General features: G+C 52.1%; 1 protein-coding gene across 1 annotated transcript in view; it reads right to left on the bottom strand.

Moving 5' to 3' along the window:
• Positions 1-2,434: 2,434 nt before the first annotated feature.
• Positions 2,435-13,070, bottom strand: part of DPT (dermatopontin) — a 30,836-nt gene continuing 20,200 nt past the window's right edge. Inside the window, exons 5-6 of the mRNA XM_032945127.2 lie at positions 9,520-9,624; positions 2,435-5,620 (exon numbers count right to left, since the gene is read on the bottom strand). Coding sequence (XP_032801018.1) covers positions 5,566-5,620; positions 9,520-9,624 — 160 coding nt within the window. The 3' untranslated portion in view covers positions 2,435-5,565. The remainder of the gene's footprint in view (positions 5,621-9,519; positions 9,625-13,070) is intronic.

Below are 13,070 nucleotides of genomic sequence, written 5' to 3'. Positions count from 1 at the left end.
TGTTCCTACTCAACGTGTTTCTACTCAACGTGTTCCTACTCAACGTGTTCCTAACCCACGTGTTCCTACTCAACGTGTTCCTACTCAACGTGTTCCTACTCAACGTGTTCCCACTCAACGTGTTCCCACTCAACGTGTTCCCACTCAACGTGTTCCCACTCAACGTGTTCCCACTCAACGTGTTCCTAACCCACGTGTTCCTACTCAACGTGTTCCTACTCAACGTGTTCCTACTCAACGTGTTCCTACTCAACGTGTTCCTACTCATCGTGTTCCTACTCATCGTGTTCCTACTCAACGTGTTCCCACTCAACGTGTTCCCACTCAACGTGTTCCTACTCAACGTGTTCCTACTCAACGTGTTCCCACTCAACGTGTTCCTACTCAACGTGTTCCTACTCAACGTGTTCCTAACCCACGTGTTCCTACTCAACGTGTTTCTACTCAACGTGTTCCTACTCAACGTGTTCCTAACCCACGTGTTCCTACTCAACGTGTTCCTACTCAACGTGTTCCTACTCAACGTGTTCCTAACCCACGTGTTCCTACTCAACGTGTTACTACTCAACGTGTTCCTACTCAACGTGTTCCTACTCAACGTGTTCCTACTCAACGTGTTCCTACTCAACGTGTTTCTACTCAACGTGTTCCTACTCAACGTGTTCCTAACCCACGTGTTCCTACTCAACGTGTTCCTACTCAACGTGTTCCTACTCAACGTGTTCCCACTCAACGTGTTCCTACTCAACGTGTTCCTAACCCACGTGTTTCTACTCAACGTGTTCCCACTCAACGTGTTCCTACTCAACGTGTTCCCACTCAACGTGTTCCCACTCAACGTGTTCCTACTCAACGTGTTCCTACTCATCGTGTTCCTACTCAACGTGTTCCTACTCAACGTGTTCCCACTCAACGTGTTCCTACTCAACGTGTTCCTAACCCACGTGTTTCTACTCAACGTGTTCCCACTCAACGTGTTCCTACTCAACGTGTTCCCACTCAACGTGTTCCTACTCAACGTGTTTCTACTCAACGTGTTCCCACTCAACGTGTTCCTACTCAACGTGTTCCTACTCAACGTGTTCCCACTCAACGTGTTCCTACTCAACGTGTTCCTAACCCACGTGTTCCTACTCAACCTGTTCCTACTCAACCTGTTCCTCTCTCCAGACTCGAGAGGGCGCCACGCGCTCGCAAGAAGGCTCCGATTGAGCCACAACGAACCCGGGCCACGCAGCGTTCGAGTCTCGCTCATGACCAAAAAGAGTGGCGAATATTTGAACCGCGAACCTGGGCCTCCCCTAGGTCGACTCAGCCTCAAATGAGTAACCTGGTACGGTGAGTAAACATCGCCACGAGGGAGACGAAGGCGGAATCGTCGTCTTGGGGCGAATGCGGGTGGGCGGGACCACTCTCTACATTGGGTCAAACTTAACATCTCTTAACGATCGACGGCTTGTGCACCAGATCTTATTTATTCACGATGTACTTACAAAAAATTCCGCAGACTACCTGCTGGATCTCCTCTCTGTTTTAAAGAACAAATTTGACCTCAGGTCTTCGCTCATCTACCAGCTTCACATTCCCTATTGCCGTACAAAAACTGGAGGAAGGGCCTTTGCTATTGATGCCCCCAGGGTCTGGAATGCTATTGCCAATAAACTGCAACTTGAATCACTACCTATGAGATCTTCACTCAAAACTGCTCTAGAGGAGTTGTACAACCCTAGCTGCCACTGCTATTCAGTGGCCTAAAATATGGCTCTAGATTTTGGTGTTATAATTTATTTACGTAGTTTATTGTAAACAATTCGGTGACAGTCCCTATGATCACTGTTACATTGGATTTATGGCTTTTATTTTGGTGATTTCGAAAAGGTTTTTTTTTCTTTTGGCAATGTTTTTGTTGATTGTAGTACGGAGTTAGACTGATGGCTTTAATCTTAGTTGTCTTGTGGTTGTTGTTGTTGTTTGACTTGCATCCCACTGGGATTTTTGCACACAGCGTTGGTGTACGGTGCTATTTCAGGAATATTTTGATATTTTTTCCTGTATTTTCTGTTTGCACAGTCACATAATCACTTTAAGATGTTTTTCTTGTTCGTGTTTTTTGTTTGTTGCGGTTGCACCCGATTCAAGAGCCGAATGGCTCACAGGGCGATACCAAATAAATAAACTATAACTATAACACTCTCCGGAAGGGCGGGGCCACGCACTTGGTGGGCGGGACTACGCACTGAGTGAGCGGGGGCACTGCCAGGGTGGGCGGGCCACTCACCGAGTGGGCGGGGTCATTATCGGGATGGGCGGGGGTTACTCCCCGAGTGGGCGGGGTCACTGTCGGGATGGGCGGGGTTACTCCCCGAGTGGGCGTGGTTACTCGTGTGTAAGACAGCAGGTACAAATACAGGTGAATTCACCACGACCACAATGATTATATTATTATATAATTATATATAATTTTATATATACGTAACCACGGCAACGCGGCGAAAGGTAACACCCCCCCAATGCCCCCACCCTCCGCGTCTGCAGGTGGAGGGGGACTCGGATTCTATAGAGGGGGTGAGTGGTGGAGGTAAGTGTAGAGGTGAGTGTAGGGGTGAGTGTAGGGGTGAGTGTAGTGGTGAGTGTAGAGGTGAGTGTAGTGGTGAGTGTAGGGGTGAGTGTAGGGTTAAGTGTAGGGGTGAGTGTAGGGGTGAGTGTAGAGGTGAGTGTAGGGGTGAGTGTAGAGGTGAGTGTAGAGATGAGTGTAGGGGTAAGTGTAGGGGTGAGTGTAGGGGTGAGTGTAGGGGTGAGTGTAGGGGTGAATGTAGAGGTGAGTGTAGAGGTGAGTGTAGGGGTGAGTGTAGAGGTGAGTGTAGTGGTGAGTGTAGGGGTAAGTGTAGGGGTGAGTGTAGGGGTGAGTGTAGGAGTGAGTGTAGAGGTAAGTGTAGAGGTGAGTGTAGAAGTGAGTGTAGGGGTGAGTGTAGGGGTGAGTGTAGAGGTGAGTGTAGGGGTGAGTGTAGTGGTGAGTGTAGAGGTGAGTGTAGGGGTGAGTGTAGTGGTGAGTGTAGAGGTGAGTTTAGGGGTGAGTGTAGGGGTGAGTGTAGTGGTGAGTGTAGTGGTGAGTGTAGAGGTAAGTGTAGAGGTGAGTGTAGGGGTGAGTGTAGTGGTGGTGAGTGTAGGGGTAAGTGTAGAGGTGAGTGTAGGGGTGAGTGTAGGGGTGAGTGTAGGGGTGAGTGTAGTGGTGAGTGTAGAGGTGAGTGGTGAGTGTAGGGGTGAGTGTAGGGGTGAGTGTAGGGGTGAGTGTAAAGGTGAGTGTAGGGGTGAGTGTAGAGGTGGGTGTAGGGTTCAGTCTATGTGATTGTAGGGGTGAGTGTAGGGGTAAGTGTAGGGGTGAGTGTAGGGGTGAGTGTAGTGGTGAGTGTAGAGGTGAGTGTAGGGGTGAGTGTAGGGGTGAGTGTAGAGGTGAGTGTAGGGGTGAGTGTAGGGGTGAGTGTAGGGGTGAGTGTAGAGGTGAGTGTAGGGGTGAGTGTAGGGGTGAGTGTAGGGGTGAGTGTAGAGGTGAGTGTAGGGGTGAGTGTAGGGGTGAGTGTAGGGGTGAGTGTAGGGGTGAGTGTAGAGGTGAGTGTAGGGGTGAGTGTAGGGGTGAGTGTAGGGGTGAGTGTAGGGGTGAGTGTAGGGGTGAGTGTAGGGGTGAGTGTAGGGGTGAGTGTAGGGGTGAGTGTAGAGGTGAGTGTAGGGGTGAGTGTAGGGGTGAGTGTAGGGGTGAGTGTAGTGGTGAGTGTAGGGGTGAGTGTAGGGGTGAGTGTAGAGGTGAGTGTAGGGGTGAGTGTAGGGGTGAGTGTAGGGGTGAGTGTAGGGGTGAGTGTAGGGGTGAGTGTAGAGGTGAGTGTAGGGGTGAGTGTAGGGGTGAGTGTAGGGGTGAGTGTAGTGGTGAGTGTAGGGGTGAGTGTAGGGGTGAGTGTAGAGGTGAGTGTAGAGGTGAGTGTAGGGGTGAGTGTAGGGGTGAGTGTAGGGGTGAGTGTAGTGGTGAGTGTAGAGGTGAGTGTAGGGGTGAGTGTAGGGGTGAGTGTAGTGGTGAGTGTAGTGGTGAGTGTAGAGGTGGTGAGTGTAGTGGTGAGTGTAGGGGTGAGTGTAGAGGTGAGTGTAGAGGTGAGTGTAGAGGTGAGTGTAGGGGTGAGTGTAGGGGTGAGTGTAGGGGTGAGTGTAGGAGTGAGTGTAGGGGTGAGTGTAGGGGTGAGTGTAGAGGTGATTGTAGGGGTGAGTGTAGGGATGTGGGTGAGTGTGGGTGAGTGTAGGTGAGTGTAGGGGTGAGTCTATGTGATTGTAGGGGTGTGTGGGTGAGTGTAGGGGTGATTGTAGGAGTGAGTGTAGGGGTGAGTCTATGTGAGTGTAGGGGTGTGGGTGAGTGTGGGTGAGTGTAGGTGAGTGTAGGGGTGAGTCTATGTGATTGTAGGGGTGTGGGTGAGTGTAGGGGTGAGTGTAGGGGTGATTGTAGGGGTGATTGTAGGGGTGAGTGTAGGGGTGAGTCTATGTGAGTGTAGGGGTGTGCGTGAGTGTGGTTGAGTGTAGGTGAGTGTAGGGGTGAATCTATGTGAGTGTAGGGGTGAGTCTATGTGATTGTAGGGGTGTGGGTGAGTGTGGGTGAGTGTAGGTGAGTGTAGGGGTGAGTCTATGTGAGTGTAGGGGTGTGGGTGAGTGTGGGTGAGTGTAGGTGAGTGTAGGGGTGAGTCTATGTGATTGTAGGGGTGAGTGTAGGGGTGATACGTCGACTCAGCCTTTAAATGAGTACGTGGCGAGGGCGGTGCGTGTGTGAAACATGAAGCAATGGGGAAGACAAAGGCGGCCGGGCGGGCGTGCGTGGTGCTGACCTATCCACCACCCCCTGCTATACCACAGTCTGCTGCTCGCTACTAACAGCACGTGCCCCCTGTCAGCCTGTGAGAGAGGCGACACGGGGGAGCATTGTGTACTACAGCACGTGCCCCCTATCAGCCTGTGAGAGAGGCGACACGGGGGAGCTTTGTGTACTACAGCACGTGCCCCCTGTCAGCCTGTGGGAGAGGCTACACGGGGGAGCTTTGTGTACTAACAGCACGTGCCCCCTGTCAGCCTGTGAGAGAGGCTACACGGGGGAGCTTTGTGTACTAACAGCACGTGCCCCCTGTCAGCCTGTGGGAGAGGCGACACGGGGGAGCTTTGTGTACTACAGCACGTGCCCCCTGTCAGCCTGTGGGAGAGGCTACACGGGGGAGCTTTGTGTACTAACAGCACGTGCCCCCTGTCAGCCTGTGAGAGAGGCTACACGGGGGAGCTTTGTGTACTACAGCACGTGCCCCCTGTCAGCCTGTGGGAGAGGCTACACGGGGGAGCTTTGTGTACTACAGCACGTGCCCCCTGTCAGCCTGTGAGAGAGGCTACACGGGGGGGCTTTGTGTACTACAGCACGTGCCCCCTGTCAGCCTGTGGGAGAGGCGACACGGGGGAGCTTTGTGTACTACAGCACGTGCCCCCTGTCAGCCTGTGAGAGAGGTTGTGTACTACAGCACGTGCCCCCTGTGTGTGTAAGTGCGGACGTCTTCAGTAGTCGGGGCAGGCGCCGAGGCGAGCAACCACGAATTTCCACTGCCGGTCCCTGTGGGAGAACGGCGACAACCGTTATCCCCTTCACACAGGGGGTGATCCCCTACACACAGGGGGTGATCCCCTACACACAGGGGGTGATCCCCTACACACAGGGGGTGATCCCCTTCACACAGGGGGTGATCCCCTACACACAGGGGGTGATCCCCTACACACGGGGGGTGATCCCCTACACACAGGGGGTGATCCCCTCCACAGGGGTCCCCTTCACACAGAGGTACACACGCGTGTGTGTACACACTCACGTGTACGCACATACACACACACATACACACACATACATACACATACATACATATACATACATACACACATACACACACATACACATACATACATATACATACATACACACATACACACACATACACACACACATACACACACATACATACACATACATACACACACATACACACATACACACACACATATACATACATACACATACATACACACATACACACACATACACACATACACACACACATATACATACATACACATACATACACACATACACACACATACACACATACACATACACACATACATACACATACATACACATACATCAACAACAACAACCGCCATTCGCCACTGAGTGGCGGTGACGTCACCACGACGCTTGTGCCAGGCTATGTGCACCCTGCGGCCACGTGAAGTGTCGAACGCCCGCTGGCAGGAGGTCACGGGGCAGACCCAGGTGCCACGGGTCGACTGACTGAGATGACTGGCTGATGCACCACCTGTGCCCCCTACTGTGCCAACCTGCTGTGCTTTAGCCACCCGGTGCTCCGCTCGTTGTTCTGAGCGTCGCTCCTCCGCCCTCCGTTGTTGTTGGAGGGCGACTACCTCCAACTGCCCAGTAGCGTCCTTCACGAGCCTCCTCCACAGAGGCCGATCTTGACACCGCTGGTACCAGTCATCGGCAAGTCCACTCAGCTCCACGTCCTCCTGTACCACATCACTCCATCTCTTCTCTAGCCCGTGCCGCGCCCGCTTAGCCCCCTCAATCCGGCCAAACAAAAGCTGTTTCGGCATGCGGTGGCTGGGCATGCGGGCTACATGACCCAGCCATCGCAGCCTTGCCCGCCGGAGGAGCTCACCGATGGGACTTTGCCCACGACTAAAATAAGTTAAAATATCTAACTAATAAGCTTGTGCCGTGTACACACACACGTGTACACACGCACGTGTACACACACACGTGTACACACACACTCAGTGTACACACACACACGTGTACACACACACACGTGTACACACACACGTGTACACACACACGTGTACATACTCACGTACACACACACACGTGTACACACACACGTGTACACACACACACACGTGTACACACACGTGTACAAACACACACGTGTACACACACACTCACCTGCACAAACACACGTGTACACACACACTCACGTACACACACACGTGTACACACACACGTGTACACACACACACACACGTGTGTACACACACACACGTGTACACACACACACGTGTACACACACACGTGTACACACACTCACGTACATACACACGTGTACACACACACGTGTACACACACACGTGTACATACACACACACGTGTACACACACTCACGTACACACACACGTGTACACACACACACACGTGTACACACAGTGTAGACACACTCACGTGTACACACACACACGTGTACACACACTCAGTGTACACACACACACGTGTACACACACACGTGTACACACACACGTGTACACACACACCGTGTATACACACACGTGTACACACCCACGTGTACACACACACACGTGTACACACACACGTGTACACACACACAGTGTACACACACACACACGTGTACACACACACGTGTACACACACACACGTGTACACACGTGTACACACACACACGTGTACACACACAGTGTACACACACAGTGTAAACACACACACACGTGTGCACACACACGTGTACACACACACGTGTACACACACACACGTGTGTACACACACACACACACGTGTACACACACACACGTGTACACACACACTCACGTACATACACACGTGTACACACACACGTGTACACACACACATACACACACACGTGTACACACACTCACGTACACACACACGTGTACACACACACACGTGTACACACACAGTGTAGACACACTCACGTGTACACACACACACGTGTACACACACACGTGTACACACACACACACGTGTACACACACACGTGTACACACACACCGTGTATACACACACACACGTGTACACACCCACGTGTACACACACACACGTGTACACACACACGTGTACACACACACGTACACACACTCACGTGTACACACACACACACGTGTACACACCCACGTGTACACACACACGTGTACACACACACACGTGTACACACACACGTGTACACACACACACGTGTACACACACACGTGTACACACACACACGTGTACACACGTGTACACACACACGTGTACACACGTGTACACACACACACGTGTACACACGTGTACACACACACACGTGTACACACGTGTACACACACACACGTGTACACACGTGTACACACACACACGTGTACACACGTGTACACACACACACGTGTACACACGTGTACACACGTGTACACACACAGTGTACACACACACAGTGTACACACACACAGTGTACACACACACACAGTGTACACACACACACGTGTACACACACAGTGTACACACACACGTGTACACACACAGTGTACACACACACACGTGTACACACACAGTGTACACACACACACAGTGTACACACACACGTGTACACAAACACAGTGTACACACACACACGTGTACAAACACACACAGTGTACACACACACACACGTGTACACACACACACGTGTACACACACACACAGTGTACACACACACACGTGTACACACACACACACACGTGTACACACACACGTGTGTACACACACACGTGTACACACACACGTGTGTACACACACACGTGCACACACACACACAGTGTACACGTGTGTGTGTGTGTACACACACACACACACGTGTACACACACGTGTACACACACACACGTGTACACACACACTCACGTGCACACACACACACGTGTACACACACACGTGCACACACACACACGTGTACACACACACGTGTACACACACACAGTGTACACACACACGTGTACACACACAGTGTACACACACACACGTGTACACACACACACGTGTACACACACATTGTACACACACACAGTGTACACACACACGTGTACACACACACACGTGTACACACACACGTGTACACACACACGTGTACACACACACACGTGTACACACACACGTGTACACACACACACGTGTACACACACACGTGTACACACACACACGTGTACACACACACGTGTACACACACACGTGTACACACGTGTAAACACACACACGTACACACACACACGTGTACACACGTGTACACACACACACACGTGTACACACGTGTACACACACACACGTGTACACACGTGTACACACACACACGTGTACACACGTGTACACACACACACGTGTACACACGTGTACACACACACACGTGTACACACGTGTACACACACGTGTACACACACACACACGTGTACACACACACGTGTACACACACACGTGTACACACACACGTGTACACACACACGTGTACACACACACGTGTACACACACACGTGTACACACACACGTGTACACACACACGTGTACACACACACGTGTACACACACACGTGTACACACACACGTGTACACACACACGTGTACACACACACGTGTACACACACACGTGTACACACACACGTGTACACACACACGTGTACACACACACACACTCTGACCTCTCGACGGGGCTGAAGGTCGTGGCCGCACCCCGGATGTAAAACTCCGGAAGGAGGGAAAATCTCAGCTCCTGGCCCGGGTAGTCAGGGACGTCCTGGGTCATCCTGGGGGGCACGGGGGGGGGCACGGGGGGGGCAGGGGGGGCAGGGGGGAGGGGCAGGGGGGAGGGGCAGGGGGGGCACGGGGGGCACGGGGGGGGGAGGGACACGGAGGGGGGAGGGGACGCAAGGAGACCCGTCGGGTGGTGGGGGGCTGCTGGGCCACAGAGGTCACACGGTGGGGGGGGGGCTATAGGGTGGGGAGGGGTGGGGGTTACAGGGTGGGGGGGGTGCTACACGGTGGGGGGGGGGGGCTACACTGTGGGGAGGGGCTACACGGTGGGGAGGGGCTACACAGTGGGGAGGGGCTACACGGTGGGGAGGGGAGGGGCTACACGGTGGGGGGGGGGAGGGGCTACACGGCGGGGAGGGGTTACACGGTGGGGAGGGGAGGGGCTACACGGAGGGGAGGGGCTACACGGAGGGGAGGGGCTTCATGGGGTCTCGAGTCACCTTGGGACGAGAGGTCACCGACACGAGGGGGTGGGGGGGAGTCCCCCCCACCCCCTCCCCCGCCCTTGCCACTAAAGGAAAGGGCACGGGCGAGCCTCATGCCAGATACAGGTCGCCTACAGCTACACACAGCCACACACACAGCTACACACACAGCTACACACACAGCCACACACACAGCTACACACAGCCACACACACAGCTACACACACAGCTACACACAGCTACACACACAGCTACACACACAGCTACACACAGCCACACACACAGCTACACACACAGCTACACACACAGCTACACACACAGCTACACACAGCCACACACACAGCTACACACACAGCTACACACACAGCCACACACACAGCTACACACAGCCACACACACAGCTACACACACAGCTACACACACAGCTACACACACAGCTACACACAGCTACACACACAGCTACACACACAGCTATACACAGCCACACACACAGCTACACACAGCCACACACACAGCCACACACACAGCTACACACACAGCCACACACACAGCTACACACAGCCACACACAGCCACACACACAGCTACACACACAGCCACACACACAGCTACACACACAGCCACACACACAGCTACACACAGCTACACACACAGCCACACACACAGCTACACACAGCTACACACAGCCACACACACAGCTACACACAGCTACACACACAGCCACACACACAGCTACACACAGCTACACACACAGCCACACACACAGCTACACACAGCTACACACAGCCACACACACAGCTACACACAGCTACACACACAGCCACACACAGCTACACACAGCTACACACAGCTACACACACAGCTACACACAGCTACACACACAGCCACACACACAGCTACACACAGCTACACACACAGCTACACACAGCTACACACAGCTACACACACAGCTACACACACAGCTACACGCAGCTACACACACAGCTACACACACAGCTACACACACACCTACACACACAGCCACACACACAGCCACACACACAGCTACACACACAGCTACACACACAGCTACACACAGCTACACACACAGCTACACACAGCCACACACACAGCTACACACACAGCTACACACACAGCTACACACAGCTACACACACAGCTACACACAGCTACACACAGCCACACACAGCCCTACACACAGCCACACACAGCCACACACAGCCCTACACACAGCCACACACAGCTACACACACAGCTACACACAGCTACACACACAGCTACACACACAGCTACACACAGCTACACACAGCCACACACACAGCTACACACACAGCTACACACACAGCTACCTGCTGGTACATAGCAGTACCTACAGGTAACCTACAGCTACACACAGCTACACACAGCTACACACACAGCCGCACACACAGCTACACACACAGCTACCTGCTGGTACATAGCAGTACCTACAGGTACATACAGCTACACACAGCCAGACACAGCTACACACAGCTACACACACAGCTACACACACAGCTACCTGCTGGTACATAGTAGTACCTACGGGTAACCTACAGCTACAAACAGCTACACACAGCTACACACACAGCTACACACAGCTACAAACAGCTACCTGCTGGTACGTAGCAGTACCTACAGGTAACCTACAGGTAACCAACAGCTACACACAGCTACCTGCTGGTACATAGCAGTACTTACAGCTACACACACCTACACACAGCTACCTGCTGGTACATAGCAGTACCTACAGCTACACACATCTACACACAGCTACACACAGCTACACACAGCCACACATACAGCTACACACACAGCTACACACACAGCTACCTGCTGGTACGTAGCAGTACCTACAGGTAACCTACAGCTACACACAGCTACACACACAGCCACACACACAGCTACACACACAGCTACACACAGCTACCTGCTGGTACGTAGCAGTACCTACAGGTAACCTACAGCTACACACAGCTACACACAGCTACACACACAGCTACGCACACAGCCACACACACAGCTACACACACAGCTACATACAGCTACCTGCTGGTACATAGCAGTACCTACAGCTACACACAGCTACACACAGCTACCTGCTAGTACATAGCAGTACCGACAGGTACATACAGCTACACACAGCTACACACAGCTACCTGTTGGAACATAGCAGTACCTACAGTGAGGGAAAAAAAGTATTTGATCCCCTGCTGATTTTGTACGTTTGCCCACTGACAAAGAAATTATCAGTCTATAATTTTGATGGTAGGTTTATTTGAACAGTGAGACACAGAATACCAACAAAAAAATCCAGAAAAACGCATGTCAAAAATGTTATAAATTGATTTGCATTTTAATGAGGGAAATAAGTATTTGACCCCCTCTCAATCAGAAAGATTTCTGGCTCCCATGTGTCTTTTATACAGGTATCGAGCTGAGATTAGGAGCACACTCTTTAAGGGAGTGCTCCTAATCTCAGCTTGTTACCTGTATAAAAGACACCTGTCCACAGAAGCAATCAATCAATCCGATTCCAAACTCTCCACCATGGCCAAGACCAAAGAGATCTCCAAGGATGTCAGGGACAAGATTGTAGACCTACACAAGGCTGGAATGGGCTACAAGACCATTGCCAAGCAGCTTGGTAAGAAGGTGACAACAGTTGGTGCGATTATTTGCAAATGGAAGAAACACAAAAGAACTGTCCATTTCCGTCGACCTGGGGCTCCATGCAAGATCTCACCTCGTGGAGTTGCAATGATCATGAGAACGGTGAGAAATCAGCCCAGAACTACACGGGAGGATCTTGTCAATGATCTCAAGGCTGCTGGGACCATAGTCACCAAGAATACAATTGGTAACACACTACGCTGTGAAGGACTGAAATCCTGCAGCGCCCGCAAGGTCCCCCTGCTCAAGAAAGCACATATACATGCCCGTCTGAAGTTTGCCAATGAACATCTGAATGATTCAGAGGACAACTGGGTGAAAGTGT

The sequence above is a fragment of the Petromyzon marinus genome (assembly GCF_048934315.1).
Source record: "Petromyzon marinus isolate PM22_M1 ecotype Great Lakes invasive population chromosome 70 unlocalized genomic scaffold, UKy_Petmar_22M1.pri1.0 chr70_unloc.1, whole genome shotgun sequence".
Taxonomy (NCBI): Eukaryota; Metazoa; Chordata; class Hyperoartia; order Petromyzontiformes; family Petromyzontidae; genus Petromyzon; species Petromyzon marinus.
Note: the sequence above shows the minus strand (reverse complement) of the source record. Positions and strands in the feature narration are given on the sequence as shown.